This window comes from Symphalangus syndactylus, chromosome 6 (assembly GCF_028878055.3).
Source record: "Symphalangus syndactylus isolate Jambi chromosome 6, NHGRI_mSymSyn1-v2.1_pri, whole genome shotgun sequence".
Classification (NCBI taxonomy): Eukaryota; Metazoa; Chordata; class Mammalia; order Primates; family Hylobatidae; genus Symphalangus; species Symphalangus syndactylus.
Window position 1 is genome coordinate 11,449,057 of NC_072428.2, and position 21,442 is coordinate 11,470,498.

Consider the following 21,442-nt stretch of genomic DNA (forward strand, 5'->3'; position numbering starts at 1 on the left):
CTGGAGGTGGTGGCATCAAAGCGGGGTCATAAAGCATGGGTAAGCTTTTAATAAGCAGAGATGGGAAGACAGGAGCCAGCTTGGGAGCTCCGCTAACCATTTGTATAAGTGCAATGTAGCTGCTGGCCTCGGCCATCAAGAGCAGACCTGAGACCCAACCTTAGTATCCAGTCCACTGGGAGCCCTGACCTTGCCCTTCCAGCTACAATATTAAGAGTAAGGGATCCAGATTCCCAGGGCAGATTGCCTGCCCTTAGGTCACTGGAAAAAGAAAGAAATTTGAATGTTTAAATACCCTGGCCAGATTCTCCATTGTTCTGATTCACTTCCCTTTATTTTCCCTGAAGCTTAGTCCCACTCAAACAGTGCTCCTTGTTCATTCCCTCATTTTATCCTCTGTAGGCTCAAAGTCTGCAAGCAGCTGAAAGGGAACCAGAGCCTGGGCTGGGCTCAGAGGGCCCATAGGCTAAGCCTTTCCTGCTTCTTCCTGAGACCCTGTGTTCTTTGGGGCTATGTAGAGACTGGGGAGAAGAAAATTTATTTGCTAAGAAGAGTATTTGGATGTGTTGACAAGGTCTCTATAGTAACCAGGAAATTGAACAAGTGTCGCCAGAAATCCACAAACAAGGTGTATTTTTCCCGCAAATTGGTCAGGGAAGCTCGTCTGGGGCTTGGGGTTTAGCCATGCATGTGAGCAATTAGAAGCCAAGAAACCATGCTCCTTCACTGGTTGGCATTAGGAGCTGAGCTGAGCGCTGAGGCTCACTTGGTGCTCAGGAGCACAGGATCAGATTTGCCTTTGTAGGCAATTCAGTCTTGCTTTTGATCAAAAAAAGGCAATAAAAACCAAAACCAACAACAAAACAGAGAAGTAAAATAACTCAAGATAGAGCAATCGACTTGGGTCAACTTTCGGTGTCTGAGTAATAACAGAACCCTGCTTCTAGAACCCACTCTTGAGGGCCAGACGGGGTGGATGAGGAAGGCTGGTTATAGACAGCAAGGGAGGGGTGGACATTTTTGGAGCTTCTATGTGCTAAGCACTGGATTCTGCCAAAATTGAGGTCAAAGAGCACAGTGGTTAAGAGTAGAGTGCCAGAGCCAGGCTACCTGGGCTCAAAATCTACACTGTCCTCTCCAATTTTGTCCCTGGGGTTTGTTTAACCATCCTGAGCCTCCATTCCCTTAGCAGCAAACTATATTGTTATGAAGATTAAATAAGCAAATACATACAAAGAGTTTAGAACCCAACCTGACACATAGTAAACGCTCACTAAGTATTAGTATTATATTAACTTGTTGAATCTTCACATTAACCTATGGGTTTGTAATTTGACTCTCCTCAGTTAGTAAGGAAACAGGCTCAACTCGAGAAATCCCCTGCCCAGGGCACACAGTTGGCAAGAGGCAGGAATGGGACTCTACTCCGAGTTTGGCAGGCCTCCTCACCCCTCGATGCCTCTGGTAGGAGCTGGCTTTCCCTGTGAATCTGGATGATGACTGGGCTCTTCCTGGCTCTTGGGGTTTCATTTCTATAAGGGAGGCTGCACTCACCCCCACACATGATGCCCATGTGATGGGGTTCACAGAGCAGAGTGAGCCTCCCTCACAGTCACAGGCCAGAGGGATCAAGAAGCATCCCATGGTCCTTCCTCTCCACGGCCTCCATGGCTCCTTGTCACCCAGGATGACAGACAGAGCACCAGGTTGGGAATCAGCAGGTGTGGGTTCCAGCTCTGCCGCAAACCTGCTGTATGACCTTGTGCAAACCAATTTCCCCATCTTAAAAACGAAGAGGTTGGATTTTGCCATCCTGAGCTCTCTGAGAGTCTGAATTTACAATTCCGGGGATCAGAGTGTCACATCTCACATGCTAAGATGAAAAGGTGAGCGTTTCAGCCAGTTGACTGCAGTGAGAAGAGATCACCCATCCTCTCAGTGCCCCGTGGAAGCACTTCCATTTAGGACACATCATACATTCAACAGGCTTTGAGAAAAACTGGGGGGTGGAAGTGGGGAGAGAACCACTATTGACTTTGCACACCTCAGGCCCTGGGATTGACATTTCCACACACAAGAACCAGTGACAGCAGCCCGATGGCACGGGGAGTGTTTGTGATGCCATCTTACAGAGGAGGTAACTGAGATGCAGGGAAGTCAGGTCTTAGCACCGACATGACCTTTTGATCCAGGTATTTCTGAATCCAATTTGATGGCCATTATAAGATTATAAGCAAACAATAGATTCCATGCAAAAAAGTGAATTCCTTTTTTTTCTTTTCTTTTTTCTTTTTTTGTTTTAAAGCATTTCGCTTTTTAAGGGCCAATCTTCTCTTCATGTGCGAAGTGGGAACCAAGATCTGGGTCATAGCTTACAGTCCCAAGCCCCAGTTGTCCTGGAAGAAAACAAGGACTCATCAGGGCCTGGGAAGCTTGTGTCTGAATCTCCAGCAATCCATGGCTGGCTGATTTCTTCTAAAGTCAGCCAAGTTGGAGCCTGGCGGGCTGAAAGACCATTTCACTGGCGGCACAGAACCCACTCCCCATGCGTTTCCCACCACCCATAGTTCTCTTGTCCTACCTGAGTTCCTCCTTGGCAGGCAGTTTACCAGACACTCAAGCACCAAACGGGGCCATGCGGATCTGGCCTGGTCGTCTGTACAGCTGGAGGAGCCACGCCCCTTCCTGCCTTTTCTCAGGAAGCAAAGCACCTACTGTCTTCCCAGCAGAGCCAGGGCAAGCATGGGCTTGGGAATGGAGCACACCTGCCTCCCCAGTCTGGCTCTCTGCCTTTTAATAATCGTGTCCCTGGGCTGGACGCGGTGGCTCACGCCTATAATCCCAGCACTTTGAGAGGCCAAAGCAGGAGGATCACCCGAGGTCAGGAGCTCGGAGACCAGCCTGGCCAACATGGTGAAAACCCGTCTCTATTAAAATACAAAAATTAGCCGAGCGTGGTGGCACATGCCTATAATCCAGCTACTCAGGAGGCTGAGGCAGGAGAATCACTTGAATTAGGGAGGTGGAGGTTGCAGTGAGCCGAGATCACGCCATTGCACTATAGCCTGGGGACAGTGAGACTCCATCTCAAAAAAAAAAAAAAAATTGTGTGATCCTACACTCTCCCTCTCTGGCCTTTAGCTTGATATTATAAAAATGGGGATACTATTTCGTTGGATAGTTATATGTAGATTTAGTGAGCACAGAGCTTTTAGATCCAGGTTTCACGGAAGCACCAAAGTGTCTGCTAGGAGTAGGGAGGATGCCACATTGTGAGGGACAGGGCCTTAGGTGCCCCATCCCCTTCCATCAGAGGCGCTTCCCTGGTATTTGTTTTACACGGCCAGGTTAGGCTTGCGATTTTGGATGGAGGAAAGGGTTATGCAGCTGAAAGACAGCAGAAAGACCGCTGCTCTAGTTGTTGAGGAAGTGCTGGGCACCCAACGGGCACTTAATAAATGTTAGCACTTTCCCTCTCCTCGCCCCCATCATTCTCCCCACTGGATTCTTTATTAGATGGCTCGGCGAAAACCTGAACCCAGATGAATGGAGAGAAGGCAGCAGGCAGAAGATGGAGTGCTTTTAAAATATCAAGCGAATCACTGCAGGTGTGGAGTGCCTGGCGGGGGCTGGGGGTCACGGAGGCTGTGACCCAAATACGACGGGGCACAGGCTCACCGCAGCTCCACACTGAGGGCCCCTGCCTGCAAACAGCACAGAAAAGGCTCCCCAGAAACAGGGGAACCGGCCCCTGCCCCATCAACGCCGTTCACAACAGGCTCATCTCCTCCTCCTCCTCCTCTCCTGAATGGAAGGACCCAGAGGAAAAGAGAGAGCTCTGAAATGTGCGAAGGGGCACAAGAGGTGGAGAGGCCCAGTGGGCTGACCTGGCTGCTTCTTGCAAATAAGCGGGGCCTGCTGCACTGCGAGGGCACCGAGAAGAAAGAGCTTCCATCAGCTCTGCCGGGTTTTCCCAGATCCTCTGAAAATGGATCTCCCGGGAGCAGCTCGGCAACCGGAGCCATGGCGCCACCTACAGGCTTCCTTCTGCCATGCACTTTGCCTTCAAATGCCCCTTTTCAGCTGCAGGTATTACATGCTAGGTATGCCAGGGGCGGGAGCGCACATCAAATCCACTGAACTGCGAGGTGTCGTGTTGTTGATACGCTCAGACAAATGAGCTTGGCGTAGAGAGAACGGTCGTTGCTAACGTGTGTCTTGCAGGCAGGGTGTCAGGGCTGCGCTCCAGGCAGGAAGCTGGCAGAGTTGACGGCCAATCTCCCATCTTGGTAATGGGGAAACTGAGGCCGAAACTGTCCACAGTTACACAGTGAGTTGGAGGCAGAGCTAGGACAGGAAGCATTCTGTGCCTCTCCACTTGGATGGCTGTTCCCCTGTTAATTCCGCAATAACTGTACTGTGACAGCCACAGGAGCCTGCAGCACACACACTAAAGAGTGGTTCCTTTTCACTCAGAAATGTCAGGAGAGGGGGCCAAGTTTAGAGGTTGCAGCTACAGATAAGCCTCCGAATACGGGCTCCATGGGGCCTGGGGATAGGCGCCTGCTCTGAATGTGGATGTGAGAGGATTTAGTTCGCAGAACTGACCTTCCCTCCTACACACCCTCAGGTTCACACTCTCCTCCCAGCAAACTGTTTGCCCTTTATGGCCCACTCACAGGTTGCTGTCTTCCAAAGCCTTCTCTGATCCCTTCTCCCTGCCAGTGGAGTCCATCATCTCAGCCTGTGCCACCACAGTACTTATTCAAGACATTGATTATTGAACAGATCCCCCTGTATTATGATGGTTTATGTGTCTGTTTGTCTAAATGGAGAGTTCTGGTGTCTCCAAAGCTCAGCCGAGAGCCAGACACAAAGCAGGTGGTCACTCCAAAAAGGATGGGTAGATGGATGGATGGGAGTGTGTGTGTGTGGGTGGGTGAGTGGATGAAAGGGTGGGTGGGTGGATGGATGGGTGGGAGTGTGTGTGGGTGGGTGGGTGAGTGGATGAAAGGGTGGGTGGATGGATGCGTGGGCGGGTGGAAGGATGAAAGGGTTGGGGGGGGTCGATAGATGGATGAGTGGGTGGACAGCAAACGAGGCACACCTAGAGGATGAGGAACTACCCTATTCTATACTCTAGAACAGGGATAGCATCTGTTTCTAAGGAGACCTACATCTAAAAGCATCTGCTCCCAAGTCCAAGTCAAAAAGCATAACAGGGTGTGCATGCTAAGGGCAGTTGGGCTGGCCCTCTCCTCCTCCTGACTGCCCCTTCCCCCTGGTTTCCCAGATAACCCATTAGAAACCTGCCAGTGGTCCCCAAGGTGTAGTTCCCTGAATGCCTGCAGCAGAATCACCTGAAGAGTTTGTTAAAATGCAGGCTCCTAGGCCCTTCCCCCATAGATTCTGATTCTGTGAGCCTGAGGAAGGGCCTGGGAATATGTATGTTTAAATCAGCACCAACCAAGTGAGGCTGATGTGAAGGTAAGTTTGACACCACTCATCAACACAGTACAAGGACGTGCCAGAACCTGCCTTTGCTGACGGTCCACCCACAGAGGCTTAAAGAAACGACCCTGTCTCACAGACCCAAACGGTAGAAAGTGCCTATGGAGTCTTCAAACATCTAGGAGTCCAGGGAGAGGGAGGGCTTCCAACTCCCTCCACGCATCTCACCCCACCCCTGGCCCGATCCAAGCCTGAGGGGGCTGGCCCACTCCCTAAAGAAAAATGGCCTTCCCCTCCCCAAAAGCGACAGTAAGCCTGGCCTGCCTTGTGCCCCCCACTCCCCAGTGAAGCCCACAGTGGGGGGTGGGGCTTTATTCCCTGTTTACCACGGCAGAGAAGCCAGCAGCTGTTTTCAGTGTCTGTTTCTACCTAAACACAGCTCACGCTCCCAATCATGGGCTCTGCCAGCAAACGTTAGCAGACCTGGAACACGAGTCCCCCATTGGGTTCAGGCTGGAAAGGGCTCAAGAATGAAGACAGGACCAGAAGATGGTTCTGGACAGGGGCACAGCCAAACATCTTGGCAACTGTGAGTGGGCAGGCAGCCCTCCCAGGCCAGCTGGTGAGCTCCTGGAAGGAGCAGAAAGGGCCCACTGGAAGGCAAAAGAAAACAAACCATGACATCCAAACATCTGTTTGTCCCTGTGGCCCAATATCCTGAGCTCCAGCCACACTAGGTCTTCTGCTGAATACCTACTATGTGCCAGGCCCTATATTTGGTGCCTTATTATTTAGGTTAATCCCACAATAGCCTTAGGAGACAGGTAACATCATGATGCCCATTTCACATACAAGGACACTGAGGTTCAGGAAGGCAAAGTGACTTGCCCAGACCTTGAGTGGGTCAGCCCAGATCAGAGTCAAAGCTGGGGTCCAGGCTCCTCTGCTTTTCCGGGCTCCCTTGCTGCAGCTGCGCTGTTCACCACGCACATGCCAGGCGGTCTGGCCCTGTCCACACTGCTCCTCCACCCAGAATACCTGACCTCTGGTGCCACCAATGTAGTCCTTCTGGTTCTTCAGAGTCACAGGCAACTTCTTCCCTAAAGCCCTCCTGGATCCCATCTCCCATCCAAATAGAGAAGTTAAGTGCTGTGTTCCCACGCACACTGCTTGGCCTGGCATTCAGCCCCATTTTCATCTGTCTTACAGTTACTGAGATTCACAACAGTCCCCCTAGATCTCAATCTCCCACCCCCACCTCTGCTGCTGCCACCACCCAGCCTCTGCCCATCACATCCCTGTCCCCAGCACCTAACTCGGAGCCTCTGCAGGCTTCAGGCTGACCCTCTGGGGCACCACACAGGTCCAGGGCCCATATGTAGACTCAGGAATAAATAAATTGCCCCTCCCAGCCACGGGCAGAGCCAGTCATTACTGAGGGCAGTATGGCCTATTGAGCTAATGGAAGAACACTGAATTCTAAGCTTAAAAGCCTAGCGCTGAGACTTGGTTCTGAAACTAATTCACTGTGTGATACTGAGCCTCTCTGGACCTCAGGTTCCGTCTGTAGAATGGGTGGGTGAATGGAAGACATGATCTCTATGTTCCATAGCTCTGTTAAACACTTAAATATTCAGTGAATAAGGACATTTGAGTTTTTATCAAGGGTCTAATCCATTGAGCCCACAGAGTGGCTGCAGGTGCCTGCCTGAGGGCAACTGAGACAGACTCAGCTGGACCCAAGGTTCTGCCTGTGAGTAGGAAGACAAGTTTGGTTGGGTCAGCTAAAGAGCTTTGAATACCAAGAAAGGAACATGGAACTGACTTAATATGGCAGGAGAGTGATTGTTGCTCCCTCAGGCGGGAAGGACAGGAGAGTGAGGCGAGGGATCACTCATCCGGCACTGATGCGAGGGGTGACAGAAAGAGGACCTGGGCCTGAGATGCTACTTGGGTGCCTGCTCAATGTAGGAAGCCTGGTTGTCATGAGCCGAGGGTCTGTACCAGCATGAGTGGCAGTGGGATTGAAGAAGGGAGATGTTTTGGAAACATCTCAAAAGAAGAATCTCTAGGATTCCTAGAGATTTTAGCATGCAGCATGGAGGAGAAAAGGAAACACAGATGGCTCAGAAGCTTGAAGTTGGGGTTGGTGAGTTTCAGAGTACAGTGTGTTGAGGGGCTGAGTACCTGTGGCTCCAGTACTGAGGGGCAGGGGCTAAGGAAAAAGAGATAAGGGAAAGACCTGGTGCCAGTCTCCATTCCTGCTCCTAAACATAGCAGATCATCATACCATTCTGAGCCCGTTTTGTCACCAGTGAGATGGGGGGAAAGAATCTTGCCTACCTGATAGGGATGCTGTGGGGCTTTCATGAACTAATGGATGTGCAGTGTCTGTACTGGGTAAGCCTCATAAACATTGACTATTATAATGGCTATGTGTCCGCGATCCATTTTTATTTCACAATTTAATAATAATAGCTACCATTTATTGATCACCTGCTCTGTGCCAGGCATTGTACTAAGTAATTTGTTTATACTCATGATCTGATTTCTTCCTCATAAGAATTCCATAAGAACCCCCTGCATTGTGTGGATGGCTAACTCTGAAGATGAGAGAACTCAGGCAACTTTCCTGAGACAGCACACTGGCTGAGAAGCAGTCACTTCCAACCAGCATTCCATAAGCCCCTAACAGGTCCCGGGCACTGGTCGGAACACAAAGAGGTGTAGAATCTGGCTTGGTCCTTCAAGGCAGCTCATTGCAGCTACTGGCCTCCAGTGGAACAGGTCTCTTTGAGCTATTTGTTCTGGAATTTTATTCTCTGCTGTGAATGTTGATAGACAGGGAACAATTATCCCCTGGTTGGACTCTCTGAGCACGGGGCACTGGGAAAGGCTGTCAAGCCCTGAGACCATTGTTCACGATGAGCGGCCGCACCCACCCACCTGACAGCCTTTTATCCAACTTGGCTGGGTGCTATTATTCAGCTCTGAGCCATCACCAGGAGCTGCAAAGCAGTTAATTACAGAAGTATAATCCCCTTCTTCACATGAAGCTGATCTTCTAGGGTTGCGAGAAGATAAGATTTATGCCTCTTTCAATTCCTTTATTCTCTCATCAACATAGATTCATATTTCAGTTTCCCGCATTGGAAACAAAAAGGAAACTCACTCAGCCCACTGCTGCCTGAGAGAGATAAATTAGGCTACACAAAGAACCAGTCCTATAAACTCAATCTCTTCCCCTTCCTTTCATGTTTGTGATTATAAACAGAGTCAAGGGCAGTTGAAATATAACCCTCTGCCTGCCTGCCTGTCTTGTCCTAATCAAAGAGAGGAGACAAACGCAGTGGTAGCAATCCGTGTGGTGTCAGGAAAGAGGGACACAGGTCCCCCACGATCCCATGCCAGCCTGGTGAGCAGATCAGATAGAAAGACCTTTGTCTCCAACCATTCTCTGGTCACAAAATTGTTTCCAAAGGCCACAGAGAGAAGCTGGATGCCGCACCACTGCCAATGCTTTCATTTTCTTGATGGCAATGTGTATGATGTTATTTGCTCAAAAGAAAGGGCCTTTCAATTTGGCGGGCTGTGCAGTGTGACTGTGCCAGGGCCCCTGGCCAGTCTCAGAAGTGTGCGGACAGAGGTCGCCAGCAGATCAGACCACAGAACAAGGCCAGTGTTGGCAGCTCTGAGGAACAGAGAGGTTCCAGCCTCTTCTGAGAGGAGAGGCCCACTTACTGAGAGCAGTCCTGAGCGAAATGACATTATCCTACCCAGGAATCGGGGTGGGTTTTTGGATTATTGTTTTTGCTGTTCAACTGCTTTTGTTGTTTTTTCGAGCGTCGCTGGAGTTATTAACTGCGGAGAGTTCAGTTGGCAGATGAGGAACAAGGGGGCCACAGAAAGGAGCCAATTTGCTCAAGGACCCAGGGCAAACGTGTGGCAGAACTGAGAATGACAAAAGTCCCAATGACAACAGTGGATTGTGGCGCTTGCTGCAAAGTGCCAGACACTGTGCTAAGCATCATCATCCCTCACCTTCATGACAACTAAAAAGTAAACATCATCACCCACACTTTACAGAGAAGGAAACTGAGGTGTAGAGGAGGCAAGATACTTGTTAGAGGCCACACATTGGCCAACTCTGGAGCCCCTGTAGCCCACTGCCATGCAATTCTGCCTCCCTCATGTACGGCTTTTTGGCATCCTGACTTTCTTTGGAGGACTTTATGCAACTGCTGATTGGCGAAGGGGAAAATCTAATTTTTAAGGATAATGAAGAAAGGGAGGAAGGGAAGAGAAGAAACAGAATACAAGAGACAAGTTGGCCCCTGTAATAAAATGTCATCCCACAAGATGTAAGGCAACAGTCTTTATAGACTTCGAGATTCAATTATCCCTTTATATTTGCAGCAGACCCACCGTCTAAATCATCCATTCGCCGTGAACACACCCTAATTCACAAATAAAATATAAAGCAAATCAAGTTTGAGAGCTGTGTAGCCTCTGAGCCATCACTCCTTGAAGACACACACCTCAGCATTCACTCCCAAGGGAAGAAGGTTAATAAAAGCCTTGGGCACTGTCTCTAGTTCAAGGCCTAGGGCCTGTCTCACAGATGGCTAAGAAGAGCTCTGTGATTCAGATGCAGAATCAATCTTTTCCATTCTGGGGCTTTTAAAGCATTTTCTTCTGATCTCTCCTGGCCACCCTCTCTCAAGCCCTCAGATGGCAACTCTTGACTCTCTGGATCATTCCCATTTTTTCCCCCAAAAGACTTTACAGATATGGTATCTCCAGTGAATGCCAACATATTCGATTTTTCTAGCAGCTGCCAGGGTAAGGACACGCCAGCTCAGCCCCACTTTTCTAGGTAGACCCACTTTTCTTCTTTGGCACATGCATCAGCCTTGCCAGAGAGGCTGATGATCCACCCTGCACAGGTCCCATGTAACTAGCTCCTAAATCCCACTTCCTATTCTGTCCGTCTCCAGTATTTTTTTTTTTTTTTTAGTTTTCCTCCTTTAAGTTATAAAAGTAATACATGTTCATTGTAACAGGTTATTCAACAGAGTTTTATAAAGCAAAGTTCCTTATTCTCATCTAGCCGAATTTCACATACAAGTGAGTTACCAACAGTCTGATATGTGCAGTGGTGTGATCTTGGCTCACTGCAACCTCTGCCTCCTGGGTTCAAGTGATTCTCCTGCTTCAGCCTCCTGAGTAGCTGGGACTACAGGCGCCCACCACCACACCTGGCTAATTTTTGTATTTTTAGTAAAGACGGGGCTTTAGTAAAGACGGGGGCGGGGGTTTCACCATGTTGGCCAGGCTGGTCTTGAACTCGTGACCTCAGGTGATCTGCCCACCTCGGCCTCCCAAACCCTTAAACATGATTTTTGCTTTTATTTTTTTCTTATAAATATGAGATAACACCATACATATTTCTCTACATCTTGTTATTCAGAATTAACAAAATATCACGCATGTCTTTTCAGGTAAGATAAGGATGTCTGTTCCATTCTTTTCAATAATGTTGCATGCAGGATATTACGTAGTATGACTGAGACATCATTTACTAAGCCATCCTATATCCTGACCCTCCTAGATGGCATGCCTGGCCTTTCATATCTATGAATGGCATGGTTTCCCTCCATTGATAAACCGCTTATCTTTGGCAAGGCCGTTTCCAGGATGGCTTAGCCTTGGAGAGGGGACTCCTTTTCCATGCAATATTCCTGAGAACAGTCCCTGCCAAGGTAATCTCCTGGCCTTTCAGGAAAGACCCAGACAGACTTGTAAAAGCTGGTTTCACTGCCATGAAATCTGCACTTCCTTTGGCAATGAAAAAACAAAACAAAACACAAAGCATAACTAAACCCTTAAGATACCATAAACAGGCAAGCAAAAATACAACACATAATTCTAGGCATAAACCCAATACCCGCCAGAAAGACTTAGGAAAACAATCCTTGAGAACACAAAAAGACGTTGTTTATCAAAGAAAGATTTTTATAATGCCAATGCTGCATTTTATTCGAGAGAGAAGAGGCCTGAAGAGGAGGCAGCCTACAGAAGATTTCTGTACTCATTTAAACTGAATGCTAAAACACTCTAGGTCTGAAATGTTGCAAAACTGGAAGTAAATTCTTTGAGGCAATCTGCTTTTCTAGAGCTCTTTTATGGAAGTCACATTCGAACAGTTTTAGAAATCAAAATGAAATCTCACAAAATGTATTAAGAGTTTGTCTCCTTTAGAACTAGTTACACCATTTCTGGGACTCTATCCCAAAAAAAAAAACAAAAAAAAAAAAACAGGAATGCCAGCAAAGATACACATATGAGGATATTTATCCAGCATTTTTTATAATTTTAAAAAATAGAAAACAAACTAAACTAAAACAGGAAAATGTAATAGTATGCAACTATTAAAAGAGATATTCACAGTATTGAATTCCAAGAATAAATGCTTATGTTATGATATTAAGAGACAAATACAATTGTATATTCAATCTGTGTAAAAATACACATAGAAAACAGTGGAAGGAAATACACCAGCATATTGACAGTGGTTATCTCTGGGTGGTAGAACCACATATTTTTTTCTTCTTCTCTTTTACTTTTCTGTAATTTAAAAACTTTCTAAAATTAACCTGCATTACTTTTATAACGGATTAAATTAAACCACACAAAAAAACAGAACTGATTCTACTGACTATTTTTAGGATCACGGGCTGGTACTTATGAGAAGGAACGGGCATGGATCAGGCTAAGGGTTTTCTGGGTTGGGGGCAGTGATGGAGAAAATCCTCCCACTTTTTGGTATCTTTAAGGGTGTGGGCCCTCTAATCCAATACCTTCTACAGAACAATTAGCACAAAATGAAAACTTAGTAACATCAAATAGATGACATTGCCAATTCACTCGACATTTAGTATGCACATACTATGTGCCAGGCACTAGGGGGAAATAACCAACTTTGTATTCTAGATCATTTAAAAAAAAATCAAGACTACACTTTGTCCCCATCATCATATATGAAATGTAGCACATTGATTCCCTCAATTTTCCTTCCATTGTTTTCAGAAAGGCAAACAAAAAGAAAAATGAACAAGTTGAGATTTCCCATGGACGTCAGGAAGGAACATATTGGAAGTAATCCCAGGACCTTCAACCGTCTCTGTTAAGTGTGTTTATTCTTCGTTAGAGCCAGCTCTGGGAAAAGAGGCAGCCAGGCAGTTATCAAACCAAGGTTTCCGGTTTCTCCTGTCTGTTCTGAAAAGTTTTGACAGATGGGTCCTCTCAGCAGGACCAGTGAATGGTTATTAATCCATTCATTCAATCAATACCTACTATGTGTCACTCTCTTTTAGGAGCTGGGACCAATGCAGAGAATCAAGGTCCTTGCACTTACGGTACTTACATTCTAATGCAAGAGACAGGCAACAGACAAATAAAATAGAAACTAATATTATTCAGGTCATGATCACTGCTATGGAAAAATTAATAAAACAGATTAAGGAATAGAGTGACAAAAGGCTCTTTTCTAGATAGAGTATTAAGAAAAGTCTTCCCTAAAGAGGCGACATTTGAGCAGATGACTGAGTGATTGAGAGGATTGAGTGAGATGCATATCTGGAGTAGTGTTCTATGTTGAAAGAGCAAATGCAAAGGCCCTGAGGCAGGACTGCAGCAAGAAAAGCCATCTAGCAGGAGCACTGTGAGCAAAGAGGAGAATAGATGAGAAGTGAAGTCAGGGATGAAGTCAGGCTAGATCATGCAGGGTCTTTTGGGGCATGGTAAAGGCTTCTGATTTTATTCTAAGAGCGATGAGGGGCCACTGGATAGTTTTGAGCTGGCGGGGTGGGGTAAAATGATCTGATTCAGGTTTAAAAAAATCACTCTGGCTACCAGGTCAGGGGAACGAGTGTAAATATGAATTTGAGCTAAGATGCTGTTGCAGAAACCTAATGAAAGATGATGGTGGGGATGGTGAGAAGCAGTACAATTCAAGGTGTATTTTTAAGATGGAGTTCATGACTGAATGTGAGGCAAGAGCAGAAAAGCATCAAGGAAGATTCTAAGGTCTTCTGGCATAAGACACTGAGTAAATGTTGGTGCTATTTAGTGATATGGAAATACGGGGGGAGGAGTGGGTGTTTTGTTTTGTTTTAAAGGGACATAGCGAATGCTGTTGATACCCAGCCCATATCCCTTTGGCTTTACCACATCAGTGCACACTGGTTGACTTTCAACTGCAGCATTTGCATCTCTTTGCCTGAGGGTTTTCTCCTAAACTGGAGAGAACCACTCTGCCTGTGTGCCCAGCACACCACATGGGAGCAGCTGTTAATCACCGACACTCACAAGTTGGTGTATAAATACCTCAGCTCCCTTCCCTGAGTGGGAGTGGGAAGACAGATCATTCTGACCTGTGTGTCCTACACCACCATTCCCAGGGTTCACCAGCGGAATTGAGCTCCAGTCTTCCACAGGAGTAGCAATCCTTTATTGGCCTTTCTCCCTTCCCAGCTTGTTCTCAATTCCCCGCCAATGGTTCCTGAACCTCCCAAATAAATTGCTTACGCTTGAATCCTTGCCTCTGGATCTGGTCTGGGAGAATCCAAACTAAGATAGGGAAACCAAAAACAACTTCCAATTCCTTTTACCCCATTTTTCTTTCCATCTACTGCTAATCTCACCTTTTGGTCATTCATTCTCACTGCCTCTAGCAGGATAATGGCAGCAGAATCAAGATAATCGGTGAAACTCGGTTCTATATGGTAGGAACCAAATGGAGTAATTTTAATAAACCAGATTGCCACCTGCTCTCCCCATCCTAATCCCTGGGCCTGCTAATCATTAGTCTCCTTTTCTTTTCCAACTATTCCAATGCAGAGACCTCACCTCGCTTTCAAATTTTCAAAAATAGCAAAGAATAGAAAGGACGTTGATCTGAGAGAATCTAGGGAGCTGCCAAACGGGACAGGCAGGGGAATGAAGGATTTTTTTCTGTCCCCTTCTTCACTACACAGTTCAGCAAATGCCTGGAGACTGGAAGGCCACAAACTATTAGCAGCCACATCAAATGCTATTTATTAAGCATTGCCCCTATGAAGAACTAAATCCTCTCATCAAAAGCTGGGGGCAAACAGACCTGACTTGCCATATGCCATCTCTCTTAGGGAAGCACATTTGTTTACACAGTAGCATTTTATATGTCACAAATGACTCAGAATCATCACTTTCCATTTGCCCTGTTGATATGGACTGACTGTTGGGGGGAGGGGGTGGAAAAAAAAAGCAAAAGCTGCCCGAAGATCCTTTGGCTTGAGCAAAAAAAATGCTTGGTACAAATGAAGTGTTGTCAACGTCCATCAGGCACTATGTAAACATGGCCACCCCTTCTACAAATGAGAACGTAGTGGATGCATAGCCACGTTGCAGCAAGGATGCTGGAATCTGTACCCCTGGCATATCAAGGGGCACTGAGATTGGACACTGGCTGTGGAATCAGTTAGATCTGGGATCAAACTCCTGGCTAGCCATTTACTAGCTGGTGACTTTGGGGATGATATTATTTAGCTTCTTTGGGCCTTGGATATCTCACATACTTAGTGGAGATAATAATATACTCACTCATGGCGGGGCTGAGATGAATAACAGTCAGTGACAAGCAGAGCAGGCATTGCATCGCTATTAGTTCCCTCCTCTGTTCAGCTATTTGTAGCTAAGGGCAACCTGGCAAATCTACCCTGACTCATTAAAGGCCTGAGAAAAACCATTTCAGTGATTTTCAAGACAAGGGATTGTCACTGAGAAAACAAGGATGATGCTCCTAATAAATGTTCCTCCCCAGGCCCTGGGTGCCTCTTCCCAAGGTCCCTGTGCGGTAGGTGTGAGCTTCTTCTACACTGTCTCATACTTCTGCATCTCTAGCACTAACTGTAGGGCCTGGCGCACAGTAAGAAAGCAAGCTTGGTGCTTTGGAAATGGCACACACTTTTGAGTCAGATGAGCCTGGGTTCAAGCTTCAGTTCTGCCACTTGCCTTTGAATAACTTACTTCCATGAGCCCTGGCATCCTTATCTGTAAAACAGCTAATGATGTCTACTTTACAGTGTTGTATGAACTAAGAGATGCAGAGCCTAGTACAGTGCCTGGAACATTATAGACACTCAAAAAATGTTACCCTTTATTAAGAAATAATGAACTCATGGACAAGAAGAACTCAATTCAATGAACACCACACACCTCCACACACACACACACACACACACACATACACACACACACACACACTAAAAACATGCCATATCACATTTTCGTTTATGCATATCAAGATGTAGCCTCAGCTATTTATTATAGTGCAAAGGTTTCTTCCTCTCTTTGTGCAGCATAATTATAGCAAGCTCTGATCTGTACTTGGGATGTACAGACTGAACAAATCACACAGTCCACCCCATCCCACCTCCAATCACCCCTCCATCCCAACACACATGTAAGGAAAATCTGGTTACAAATAAGGCCAAGGTAACCTCACAGCATCTCTCTCCAAATATATATTAACATAAATGGAATTCTCCTCTTTGCAGTGGAAAGACCAGACAGATGCCACCTTAATCAGTGATCAGATGTCATCAACAGCAATGTGTCTTATTAACAGCACCAATAATAAGACATATTGATATTATGTACTCCAATATGACGCATGGAGAAACTTCAAAACCGCAGTCTAATCATGAGAAAACACTGGAGAAATCCAAACTGAGTAACAATCTAAAAAATAACTGAGCAGTACTCTTAAAAAGTGTTAAGGTCACGAAAGACAAAGAAATAATGAGGAACCATCACAGATTGGAGAAGACATAAAAACTAAATGCTATGTGGGACCCTGAACTGGGTCTGAATAAAGTTTGTAGTTCATTTTTTTTTTTTTTTGTTAAACATCGAGGTAGCCTCAAAGGGGAAAAAGATTGACAAAAGGTCCAACCAAAAGGTTCATGGAAGATGGAAAGCTAATCCTTCTGAATTTGGCTGAACAATTGGGGATGAGGAAGACTTATGAAAAGATTAAAGTCTAAGCTCCATTTTTTTCTTTTTTTAACCTTGAGCACCAACAGTATTTTCTCTCTTATCCTTATCCCCTCAAATCCAACCTAGAGTGAGAGAATAAATTTGAGCCACTTCATCGTAGTTTCAGTGGCATAATAAGCTCCTGTATTTTCATCAGTTATCAATATAAACATCAGATGGCATAAAATTAGATGGCTTTTTAGAAATAATGTGTCATGTAAGTGTAAATGCCAAACTGAGGTGTAATCCAAGGTTTACTATTTTCTAAAAAGTGGGCCTCTTACTTTTTAGAAGGAGCACAGCCCACCTGCCCAATTTCAGTTAAGTTTCACTTTTAAAGTTGCACAGGAGCCCAAGTAAGCCTTCACTTTGTATCTGAGCAGAACGAGGGCCCAGGAAAGGAAAGTTGCTCAGGATCAGCCCATGTGGTGGTGAACAGAACCACTGCAGGATACCACACTACTTTCTCCCAGCTGCTATGATTTACTGCAGCCTTATTGTCCTGACCAAGAGTGAGACCAGTTTACAAGTAATACGCAGTCACAGACACATGGGCCCTACCTAGACCTCTGAATCAGACTCCTTAATGCTGAAGCCTAAACATCTCTACCAGGAAAAGTGTTCTCTAAGACTCAAGTACAGAGCACGTGCTGAGACAAGATTCTTCAAGCTGGTATGTGTGTATGTGTGGGCACACGCATGCTTGTACAAGTCTTAAGATGTCCAGGACCTATCTGTAGAGTTGTTCTATGTCATTTCCATGTTCCTTCCCGGACCCTCTGCCCTCCACCCCAAATGCTTTTCTTGCCCCTCTCCACTGTGTCTTTGCCCACATCTTGTGCTTCAGGCTCCACTCTATGTAGCATTTGACCCCCTGGCCTTTATCAGCCTTCCTGTTTCAACGTACCTGAGATGAGATGGCAGCAGCTTTGAAGAAGCAGAATCCATTCACTCATTCATGCATGCATTCATTCATTCATTCATTCATTCATACGTCAGAGACTATTTGAGGTTCTGGGGATACAGTCATACAATATAGACAAGATGTTTATTTTCAGGGAGCTTACATATTAATGGGAGGAGACAGTCAATAAACAAAGGAAGATACAAGAAAAGAGCAGTAATGATGAGTGTTGTGGTGAAACTGAATCAGGATGATGTGACAGGGAGTAACAAGAGGGTACATGAGTTTGGGTGGTCAAGGGAGGGCTTATTTGAAGAGGTCACATTGAAACTCAGCCCTAAACAAGAGAGGGCCAGCTCTGCAATACCGGGTGAAGAGGGTTCCAGCAAAGGGAACAGCTAGTGCAAGGACCCTAAGGCAGGATAAAACTTGGCAGGTTGAAGACAGAAAGATAGTATGTCTGTATTATATTGAGTGAAGGGGTAGAGAGTGGTTCCAGATTGAGTCCAGATCATGTAGGGCACAGTAATTAGTGGGGGAAGATAATAATTCTAAACACAAAAGTGATAGAATCTAACTTTCATTTTAAACAAATATTTTGGCTGCTACTGTGTGGTGAATGGACTGGGATGGTGAAAATGGGTCAGAAGATTAGAAGCAAGGAGGTTAAATGAAAAGGATCTTGTAGTTAACCAGGTAAAGGATGATGATGCCTGGGTTAGGGTGGTGGAGATAAGAACAGTGAATGGATTTAGGATATATTTTGGAATAAAAGCGGATAGAATTTGTCAATGGGTGAGCTGTGGGGAATGAAAGAGGGAATCAAGATTGTTCCCAGGTTTTTGCCTTGAGCGCACTAATCATGGCACCATTAGCTGACATAAGGAGCCCTGGGAGAGGAGGACCTTGGGGACAGGAAAGGAAGAGTTTGACTTAGACATGTTAATTTGAGATATTTATTAATGAACCTGCTGAAGCCCCCATCTCATACTTTATATCTATCACTATACCAAGAACTATGAGATCCAAGACCTTGCCTTCCTTTTCAATTCCTTGTTAAGCAGGAATAAAGTGAAAGATAACTGAATAAAATATTCAGTTTTTTTGCAAAACACTCTTAGGTTCAGAGGTTTGGTAGCAGAGCCATATCTTCCCAGGCAGGCATAAGTAGACAATCAATCTCCATGTCATACCAAGCAACGGTCCAAGGGGCAAACTAATTAAAAATTTAATCCCATGATTTTCATCTTAATCTCTTTTTCCCATTAGCTTTGATCAATGCCCACAACTACAATTTAACCAAACTTTTCATTTAGATAAATGACTGAGTGGGGTACCTATTTAGTCCATTTGTTATGAACCAATGGATAACTAAAATGTATATGCTAATTACTAAAGACCACATACTAATTTTCAAAGCATTTTATTAGCACAAAAGCTGTGTTCCTGTTATCAAATGAAATACGCTTCCTATGTTACACTTAGTAGTTGTTCAAACCAGTTTCTCTTGACTGCAGTAGCCAAATTGCAGCATGCTGTGTAGGTACACAGTGCACTTGAGAAATGTCTGCACATCCCAACCCTGCACTATATCACAAGCAGTAGTGAAAGGTGTACCAAATAAGAAGATTCCATGAACTTCTCAGCTACCTGGGACTTCTGCTGCACCCTGAAAAAAAATCAGGCTAGAAACCACATAAAACAACTAAACCAAACTGAATGCAGGAGCTGCTATGAGGAAGAATGAACTTTGCAGCCTGTTCCAAATGCTAAGGTGAAGGAGGTCCTGGCTCTGCTCACTAGGTGTGCAAGTCAGGAGATATTCATTTCATGACCATCCTTTCCTATCACCTGTGGTGAAATTTCTACTGCTTTCAAGTCTTCCAGCCCCTATTTGAATGCCAAAATTCTTAAGTTCCTTCAAGTAAAAGAGATCTTCATTTAAAAAGTAAAAGTCAATGGCTCTGGTCTCCTGTAGCCTTTTCAGCCCCTGTAACAGTGCTTTCTCACTTAGATTTTCACTGTCACTTCAATGAAGGGGTGAGAAGACAGAAGAACGGGGCCTGCGATCAATGAAAACTATTCAGTAAAGACTCTTCACGCCAGACATGGCCTCAGAAACAGGCGGAAAGTTTACCAGACAGCAGGAGTGGGTGGTGGCTGGGCCCAGCGGAATGGGTAAACCTAAAAGGGGACGAAAATGGTTTTCAGGCTGCTGTGGCCGTCTCTACACACACTTTGTAGCCATGAAGTCCTGGCTACTAAGCATCATTGTCTCTGCGCAACCGCTGCACCTGCCACTTCCCTCAACCCATTAATAACCGGGTTCCTGGGAGGATTTTCATCCCCAATTTACTGGACATGCCTCCGAGCCACCTCCCCGCTCCGGCCCTCCCTCTCGTTGGTCGCCTTCAGACTCCCCCACACGCGGGACGGCCCCTCCCCCCACCCTCCTCACCGGCTAGCCGCGGCCAGCAGAGCCTTAAGCGGCTCTGTCAGGCTGCCCTGGAGCGGAAGCAAGAAGGAAGAAGAAGGCGCGAAGGAAGACTTCCTCACATTCTTGGCTTCCAAAGGGCGCTAGGGCAACAGAGGGGGAAATGACGTAGCTTCCATCCCGGAAGCGAAAATTGGGCGCGGGTCCAGGAAGCCGCCATGTTGTGTGTGGCGGATGAGAATTTCAGCGCTCAGCATCTGAGTCCCAGCAGAGAGGCCCTGCAGAGAGGATAAACTAACCGTCTACCCCTTCCTCTCCCTCCTCTGCTCTTCCCCTCCTCCCATCCCCCTCTCCCTCTCCCTCTCCCTTCTCCATGTACTAAATGAGTGCTTCAGAGCCCAGTGAACAGGATGGACAAACATTTAAATTTCCTAGCCGGAAACACTGAAGGATGAACTGTCAAGAGGCGTTTGAACCAGAGGGACTCCATCTTGAATAGGGGCTGCATAAAAGAAGGCGGAGACCTGCTGGGATGCATTACCGGGAGGTTAGGCATTCTAAGTCACAGGATGAGACAGGGAGGTCAGCACAAGATACAGGTCACAAAGACCCTGCTGGTAAAACAGGATACTTAAAGAAGCCGGTCAAAATCCACCAAAACCAAGATTGGCAATGAAAGTGAACTCTGGTCGTCCCCACTGCTCATCTTATGCTAATTATAATACATTAGCTTGCTGAAAGACTCTCCCACCAGCACCATGAGAGTTTACAAATGCCATGGCGATGTTAGGAAGTTACCCTATATGATCTAAAGGCGAGGGTGGAACCCTCAGTTCTGGGAATTGCCACACCTTTCCCCAGAATACTCTTGCCTAATCCACCCCTTGTTTAGCATATAATCAATAAATAACCATAAGTATACTCAGTTGAACAGCCCATGCCGCTGTTCTGCCTATGGTGTAGCCAATCTTTTATTCCTTTACTTTCTTAATAAACTTGCTTTCACTTTACTCTTTGAACTTGCCCCAGATTCTTTCTTGCTTGAGGTCTAAGAATCCTCTCTTGGGGTCTGGATGGGGACCCGTTTTCAGTAACATAGCCATTTTGCAATAGTTGAGGGTTTCAAGCACCAGGCTGGTGAGTACAGAGTACATGGCCCTGCTTTTCTTGACTTTGGTTACTTGGACTCAGGCCACAGCTGAAGAATACAGGAGGGAGGGAGGGAGAGAAAGAGGGAGATCACTGGGAAGTAGGTGGCAGCGGTGGTGGTGGTGGTGGTGGATTGGGTATGTGAAATTTGCAGAGTTGGGGTGACTGCCAGGCTTCTGGGCTGATAGCTGGGAGAATGTTGGGCCACCACATACTAAAAGGGAACCACAGGAGAAGAAGCTGATGTGTGGGAAGTTTGGTTTTACATATATATAAGCCTTGGAGGTCTTCTAGTGGAGAAACTCAACAGGCCAATGGATGGGCCTGTTTTGATTTTTTAGATGACAGGCCTGAGCTAGAAATCTGTGCCTTAGATTCTTGTATGTGAATGGGGCTAGAGCAGGAGCTTAGAAGAGATTGCCTGG

General features: G+C 46.1%; 1 protein-coding gene and 1 long non-coding RNA gene across 3 annotated transcripts; both read right to left on the reverse strand.

The window, feature by feature from the left end:
* Positions 1 to 3,451: 3,451 nt before the first annotated feature.
* LOC129484086 (putative uncharacterized protein FLJ41423) lies at positions 3,452 to 3,955 on the reverse strand. The gene is given in 1 exon segment (XM_055281502.1): positions 3,452 to 3,955. A coding segment is annotated over 1 exon segment (504 nt).
* Positions 3,956 to 18,841: 14,886 nt separating this feature from the next.
* LOC129483879 (uncharacterized) lies at positions 18,842 to 20,160 on the reverse strand. 2 transcript variants are annotated; one of them, XR_008658322.1, is made up of 2 exons: positions 19,893 to 20,160; positions 18,842 to 19,103 (listed from the first exon to the last, which is right to left on the reverse strand). It is a non-coding gene; the product is annotated as an uncharacterized lncRNA (long non-coding RNA). The 2 variants fall into 2 exon arrangements; XR_010121483.1 differs by having other exon boundaries at positions 18,842 to 19,618.
* Positions 20,161 to 21,442: the final 1,282 nt, after the last annotated feature.